Source organism: Penaeus vannamei, chromosome 20 (assembly GCF_042767895.1).
Source record: "Penaeus vannamei isolate JL-2024 chromosome 20, ASM4276789v1, whole genome shotgun sequence".
Lineage (NCBI taxonomy): Eukaryota > Metazoa > Arthropoda > Malacostraca > Decapoda > Penaeidae > Penaeus > Penaeus vannamei.
Window position 1 is genome coordinate 2,340,143 of NC_091568.1, and position 7,500 is coordinate 2,347,642.

The 7,500-nt window shown below is 39.0% G+C and overlaps 1 protein-coding gene across 1 annotated transcript in view; it reads left to right on the forward strand.

The window, feature by feature from the left end:
* Window positions 1-1,353: 1,353 nt before the first annotated feature.
* Window positions 1,354-7,500, forward strand: part of Mapmodulin (acidic leucine-rich nuclear phosphoprotein 32 mapmodulin) — a 17,769-nt gene continuing 11,622 nt past the window's right edge. Inside the window, exons 1-6 of the mRNA XM_027382111.2 lie at window positions 1,354-1,504; window positions 3,742-3,885; window positions 5,069-5,188; window positions 5,511-5,623; window positions 6,883-6,920; window positions 7,319-7,494. Of these exons, the coding sequence (XP_027237912.1) occupies window positions 1,457-1,504; window positions 3,742-3,885; window positions 5,069-5,188; window positions 5,511-5,623; window positions 6,883-6,920; window positions 7,319-7,494 (639 nt within the window). The 5' untranslated portion in view covers window positions 1,354-1,456. The remainder of the gene's footprint in view (window positions 1,505-3,741; window positions 3,886-5,068; window positions 5,189-5,510; window positions 5,624-6,882; window positions 6,921-7,318; window positions 7,495-7,500) is intronic.

Consider the following 7,500-nt stretch of genomic DNA (forward strand, 5'->3'; position numbering starts at 1 on the left):
AAATTATTTTGTGACAGAAACACAACCGTGACTCTGGAGACCGTATTTTGTTTAAGAAGTTAAACCTCCATATGATATTTTAAGACATCTTGTTCTGAATTTAATGGAAAATCAATATGACTCAAGTAATAGCACTTCATGAGCTAATTATCATCTTGATATGTCAAAAATTATTCAGATATTCTATTGCGCATGAATATTATTCAAAACAGCTGGCTATTTTAAGCAAATTACTTTTATTAATTGTTCAGCAAAGATATATATTTTTAAAATCTCTAATAACAATGTAATACAGATTACTCTTCACCGAATATAATTTTTCGAAATAACTTCCTGCTAACGGCTGCCTTTACGGTCCAATAATCATTGGAATTACTAGAGAACTTTAAGAAATAATAATGATAACACTAATAAAAGGAATCGTGTAGTTTATTGCAGTCTTCGTTTATTATTATTATTATTATTTTATCTTAATGAGTTACTGTTAGGGAATTTTTTCACCTGCAGGGGGATATATTATCGGGGAGATAACCAAATGTATAAAAATAACCAGGCATTGATAACAAGATTCATATATTCTTCGTTTAGATACAAAATAACTTTTAATAAACGGTACCCGATAGATATGCTCATCTACATTATACATTCCCCACAAAAGTTGAAGGAATCGCGATAATTTTGCTTGAGTGACAAGCGGGCTAAAATGTATTCCGGATTTCTACCTATAGACAGAATTTTCAATAAAAATCAACAACTACGCATTGATATATTGCTCATGTGATCGAGGGAATGTAAAATGCTAGTCGTTATTGGCGTAGGAGTGACTGGTTCAGATAATCACTGCATTTTATTGAAGGTTTTAGGAGATCCATTTACTGCAATTGTAAGCAAGAGGGAACATCTGTTTGGTAATAATTTATAACAAATTCGCGCTTATAACTTATGCCATAGACCAACAAATCGGGAAGGAAACCCGGGTTGCTTGTGAAAAAGAGAGACATTAAATCATTTTATCTGGAGTGATAAAATCGAATTAATCGTCCGTCGCATCAGCAGAAAGGAAAGTAGAGACTTGCAAGGGGGGAATTTCGGGGCCGAGTGCAGGGGAAAAGGAGCAGGCGGCGGGGGAGAAAGCTGCCTCGGGAGGGAGGGGGAGGGACAGAGAGAGGGCAGTGGAGGGAGGGAGGGGGGGAGGGGGGGTGGGACAGGGGGACCGGGAGAGGGAGAGGGGGGAGGAGAGGGAGGGAGGGAGGGAGGAATGGGCTAGGGGAAGCCCCTGGGTTGGACGGGGGAGGGGGCGGCGGGGGCCCCGGGGCAGGGGGAGGGGCGCGGGGGCAGGGCGGGCGGGGGGGAGGGAGGGGGGCAGGGGGGACGAGGCGCGGGTTGGGCGACGCGCGAACACTTGTGGTTCGGGTTATGTCCAACGCCACGCCGCTCTAGCCGCTCGCCCGCGGACATGGAGAAGAGGATAGAGCTCGAGAGAAGGGGGAGGAACCCCGCCAAGGTGACGTAGGAAACGCAGCGAGTCCTTTGAGGAGTGTTGTTGGGGCAGAGGGGCGGCCAGGAGAGGGAGCAGGGCGCTGCGTCACAAAGCTTTTTTCCGAGAGGGAAGGGATGGTCGAGCAACACCTGTCTTGGGATGGGCATGTGGCGTCCCGACATCTGTGCTCGGGGCACGCAGGGCATGCGATGGGGCACGGGGGGCGCGGGAAGGGGGGCGGCCGGCCAGGGGGTCGAGGGGCACTGTGGGGTCGCGACCCCTCTGGAGAATACCCTCGGGGTCGCCGCCGCTGGGAGGTCAGCCTCGACCTCTCGTGGGCCTCGACGCCCCGTGCGGCGCCCTGGGAGGGCCTCGGGGCATGGTGCCCTGCCCGCTCCTTCATGCTCTGGCCCTGCCCCCGGACGCCCAGCCTTCTGTTGGGTACTTTGGGCAGCTCCAGAGGGCCTGCTGGGGCTTCCAGGCCTCAGAACGGGGGTCGAGGGGCCTTGAGTGTGCAGAAGTATGAGCCCCTGTGTGTGCTGGTTGCAGGTTGTAGGTCGCTTCAGCTTGCAGGGAAAAAATGGTAGAATTTTTTCAAAGAACGCTTCTGTTCCAGCTTGGCAAAGTTCTCCAGATTGTGTGCATGTATCTGTTCAGAATATTAGTGGTCCCCAGTAGCCTGGCTCCAGAATGGGACAGGGCTGGCAGATCCACAATTTAAGGTCATGGGTGAACCGATGTCGCTACCTCAGCGCAGGCCCTGTACCAACAGCTGCTGTGAATAAGTGCCTTGGAGCACGTCTTTACGCGGCTCATCATTGCCCATCTAATATGCAGCCTCCCAGCTGCTCTCGATCACGGGGGTCAAGGTGTCACCGGGTCCACGTGGGCTTTTATAATCTGAAGGGTAAGTTAGAGCAAGACAGGTGTGGTCCAGGTGGTTATATGTAGTTACTTCTGGGTGTTGGAAGTGATACGGTATATATACATATATATTTACAGGTTTAGATGTGGTGTGCATATATTTTTATCTATTTTCATGTTTCACACTAATGTAAAACATTACTGGGAACAAATTACCCTTAAAAAAACGTCAATTTCATGCCCAGTTTTCGCTTAATCAATTGTTTGCTGAGGAATCAATACCAGCGGAAAAGAACGTTTTAAGGAGTTGATAGGAATGGCAGGTTGCATTTTCTTTATCGCAGTTAAGCATCTGTTTCTTGTACACCTGTACAGTGTCGCGGTTGATATGTGAGCATATTGTATGCAAGATCAGGATGTTATTCCAAAAAGACTGCTGAAATGGGTATCCATCTGTTAGAATTAGGTTGAGGTGTTTGGGTATAAAATTTCCATCAAGCTGTGCAATTAATCGTAGTCTGTGAGAGTATTGATTTTTAGAGATATAGTGTGATTTGGTTGTTAGTAGCATTCTCGTCAGAGAACCTCATTTAATTAGGAATCCTGTAAGTATTTTTTTATCTTGAGAGTTCTAAGAATTATGTTATTTATAGGTCATACTGATATTAATTGAATTGACCGGAGAATGTCAATTAAACAGTGTAATCATTAAAATGTACAAGTTCAGAAGAAACTTTCAAGCACATTGTAGTCAGTAAGTGTTGGGTTGATTTGCTAGCTAGGAGAATAAATTATGCAAAAATTCTGTCTATACACTTTCATATCTTACAGGAGAAGATTTTTGAATATGTAGAATTTTGAGAAGTCATTTTGTTGATGCATGATAATATAGATCATCATGGGTTCAAAGTACTTACCAGCATAGGAATCTATTCTAGATTTCTTTGTATTTATTTTAACATACTGGGAAACCCATTTTTAAAAAAGTTTTCAGCATCATTTTGAAAATGTCTTTTCTTTCAGGGAAAGACGTCATGAAGAAAAGCAAAATAAAACCAAGGCAGTTAGAATGAAAAACTAGAAAATAATTGTATTTTCCCAATTCATGGTTAAACATTCATTGAAATTCCTTACAGCACTAGTTGAACAGATTCTTTTTACTTCATTGGTTGTACTCCATCCACCCAAGTTAAAATTATGTATTAAACCAATTCTGTTGTACTTGAGGTTCTAGGCAGTTTGTCCCTTGGTTAACGGTTACAGATGAAACTCTCAAAGGCATTCTCTTGCGTTTGTTTTGTATCGTTAATCTAGAGAAAATGTGGAGATAATATGGAGATACTTGTGAACTACTAAATACTGATACGTTAATAACTGTTATTCCTTTATTTTTACAGATCACAGAGCTAAACTTGGACAATTGCAAGAGCACCTCCATTGTAGGGCTGACTGAGGAGTTCGAGAATTTGGAAGTGTTAAGCCTGATAAATGTGGGCCTCACATCTCTCAAAGGGTTCCCAGCCCTTCCCAATCTGCGGAAGGTGAGACAATATGAGTAAACAATATGATGTTTTCATTGAGTTTTATGTATATTAGAACAATTGCTTTCATGTTTAGGAATGTTTTGGAGATAAACATTTGCTTTTCTTTGAGTTCCTCTGATATTGTTCAAAATAGTTATCATTTCTTAAGTTATAGGTTATCAGAATGTTCTTTTTGTTTGTGGCAAAAATTGTGTTGAGAATATATATACTAATATGACATGTTGACTATGCACCCTCCAAGAACATATAATTATATACCTCAGCATATCAAAGATAGAGGGGAAACTCTGAAGGTTGCAGAGGTCTATTGGTTTCTGAGAGCTTGTGTAAAGAGTCCCTTTCGTGTCCTCTACTTATCCCCCCTCCTACTCTGAATGTAGCCGTGTATGTTGAGCAGTGTAGAGGGACTGAGCTTTCCCTTTGATCTTTTCTTTTGAGTGAGCTACCAACAATAATGATAAACTATGAACAAAACTTTACTCACTAAGCTGCTGCTTGGACAAAGTCGTTAACATTTGCCTCTATCTGAGCAAACGGAGTTATTATGCTGCTCCATGGATAAAATCTTTGAGATGTTAGAACCAGATATGATGCTTTGCGAGGTGAAATTTTGCTTATCAGGTCTTTTGCATAAATAATGAGGTTATGAATACCATCATTTCATTTAGCAAGGGGGATGGAATGTGGAATTCATGAATGCTGCATATAGTCTGTTGAGGATTACAGGGCAGTTTGATGTTTTTATAATTCACACAAGAAAAGAAAAGAAAAGTGATTTACAAATTGACATTTCTAGCAGGTGCAAGTGTGCCACTGGTATTAGTATATCAACAATGTCTGCTGTAAATTTGTTCTTATGTTAATACTAATGAGAATTAGTGGTTGTTACAGATACAAAAAGGTCAGGAAAAGTGAGAGAATATGTAATGCTTATGCTCTTTGTGATGGGAATTTTGCTACTTTATTTATCTTGTTAATACAGAGCAAGTTTTTTTTATTTTATCTTATTTATTTTTATTTTCTAGACTTAGGTTTATCTCTCACTTGTCCTGAACATTCTCTTTGCCAAAGCAGTACGAACTTGCATGCCCAGATAATGTTACTCTTCAATTTACTGCAAGAAAATCAAATGAAAAGCTTGAACTTTTGACATGTAAACCACATCAAACTTCTTTTTCAGCTGGAGCTCAGTGACAACCGAATCTCAGGTGGTTTGTCAGCCCTGACATGCCTCCCCAAACTGTCATACCTCAACCTTTCCGGAAACAAGATAAAAGACTTGGAAACTCTTGAGGCCTTGGTAAGAACGCAGGAGCGGTATTTGTGTGTTAGAAGGGGATGCAAGAGGGGGGAAGACGTGTAAAAGTGCGTTTTTTCTCAGTTCTGCCTTTGGGGTTTTTAGTGTGTATATGTTCTGGTTATTCAAAATTTAATATACCATTTGGCCTAGATTGCTATATGGATTTTTTATAAAGCTATCTTACTATTGTGGTTTATATATCTGGTGGCTGACTGAGCGGTAAGTACTTTTCCCTCGTTTATTGTTACATGAATAAATTTGATGAAAATTTTACTGAACCACATATTTCTATTGATTGGAAAAAAAAAATTTGCTTCAACAGAAGGACCTAAAATCTCTGGTAAATTTGGATCTATTCAACTGTGAAGTATCACAGATTGAGAACTACAGAGAAAAGGTGTTCAGTTTGATACCATCGCTTGTGTTTCTGGATGGGTAAGTTGTATTGTATTAATGTATTGTCATTTTTTATTAATATATTGTCATTCCCAATTTTTCTTTGTCTTTGTTCTCACTTGAAAAGTCTGTATGGTTCCTGGGTTGTAGATGTAGCATTAATTTCTATGGACAGAAAATAATTGCAATGATTATGAAGTTCATTTTCGAAAATATTTTATATGACTGAAATAGCTTGAGGTAGTGATGAAATGGTGCCTATACTTTCAGTTATTGACATGGGTAAAATAGTTTGTATATATCATTTGTATATATCATTTACAGTTTAAATTCTGAAAATCAGTTCATTAGGATTTCTAATGTAATGAATACTTTGTAAAAGAAAAAAAAGGAGGTAAAATGGAGATTGTCTCTAAGTAAACGTAACCTATGAGAGTAGTTTGTGAAAACGGTAAACTTATATCTGATTATTCATCTGTTATCTGGTAAAAGAAAGGGTTATGTTATAAATCATTAACTATATGATAAATGGCAAAGATTAGTAAAATTCAGACAGCTATGATCTCTTGTGTTAAGAAAGAAAAGAGTAAAGCTGCCATAAATAAGTAGATTTCTCTTGATTTCTCTTTACCTTTTCAACATTCTTACAAATTTCAACATATGTAGTACTGTAGCCAGTGTTCGCATCTTAACGTTTCATTTATTTGATAGGATTTTACATGGAGTATATATTCTTTAAGGTATACATATCCCATGTAAATGCACGGTTTGTTGGTGAAAAGAAATATGAATACCTATTCCATTATATAAAGTCTAATAGATAATAGAGACCAATACAATGAAATAGTCTAATTGCATTTTCTTTTGTTGTAATGAAGTAATTTTATTGCTGTTTTAACATAGAGCATTTGAATTTGAAATAATTTAAATGCATTTTGGTAATTTTTTTCCTTACAACAATGGTCGGTTGATGATATTGACATAAAGTGGTTGCATGATTTGAACACCTAAGGGTAATGCTAGAACTTTCGGATTATCTTGGTTTAGTAAAAAGAGAGTATCGAGGAGTTGTAGCTTGATACCATGTCCCAGATTTTCTATGAACTTGTAGAATAATGATCATAATTTGTTTGTCAGAGGGAAGTTGAATTAGAACAAATATATGGCAAGCAGTTGTAATAAACAGTATAAGAATATTGTGTAGAGTAATGAACAAGTTGCATTCAAGTGTAGGAATAGCTTGTGTTTGATAGACGTTTCTGGTAATAGTGTATTTTTCTTGTTTCTCTTCTCTTCAGTTTCGATAAGGAGGACAACAGCGAAGATGAAGAAGATGGTAAGTAGCAGATGCCCTTGCAAGATCTGCGTTAAAAAGTGCAGCTGAAGTAAAAAGAAAAGATTGTCTTAATTAGATTAGATATTCGATGATTCACAATTTGCTGTTGATTATTTAAATGAAAAGATTTTATTAGGACATTACCTTCTGGCAGCCATCACAAACCTCCCAAGTGAATCTTTTTTCAGGAGATTAAAAGAAAAAAAGTAACAATGCAGTTATTTGTCGATAGATGTAGATAGATGCTGATAGATAGATAGAGAATCGATAGATAGACGGATAGACAGATAATCAATAAATAGATAGATAACAGATTGATTGATAGATAAATGAATAAATGTTGATAGATAATTGATAAACAGATGATTGATGCTGTAAACAAAATGTGTCTTGATCAGGGGAAGAAGAGGAAGATGGAGTAGATGCTTTAGAAGGAGATGCAGAGCAGGATGATGAAGACATAGATGGTGAGGAGGAAGAGGAGATAGATGAAGAGGAGGTAGAAGAGGAAGAAGACGAAGACGAGGAGGAAGAACACGTGCCTCTGGATGCTCTCTACAAGGATTATAATCCCGTAAGT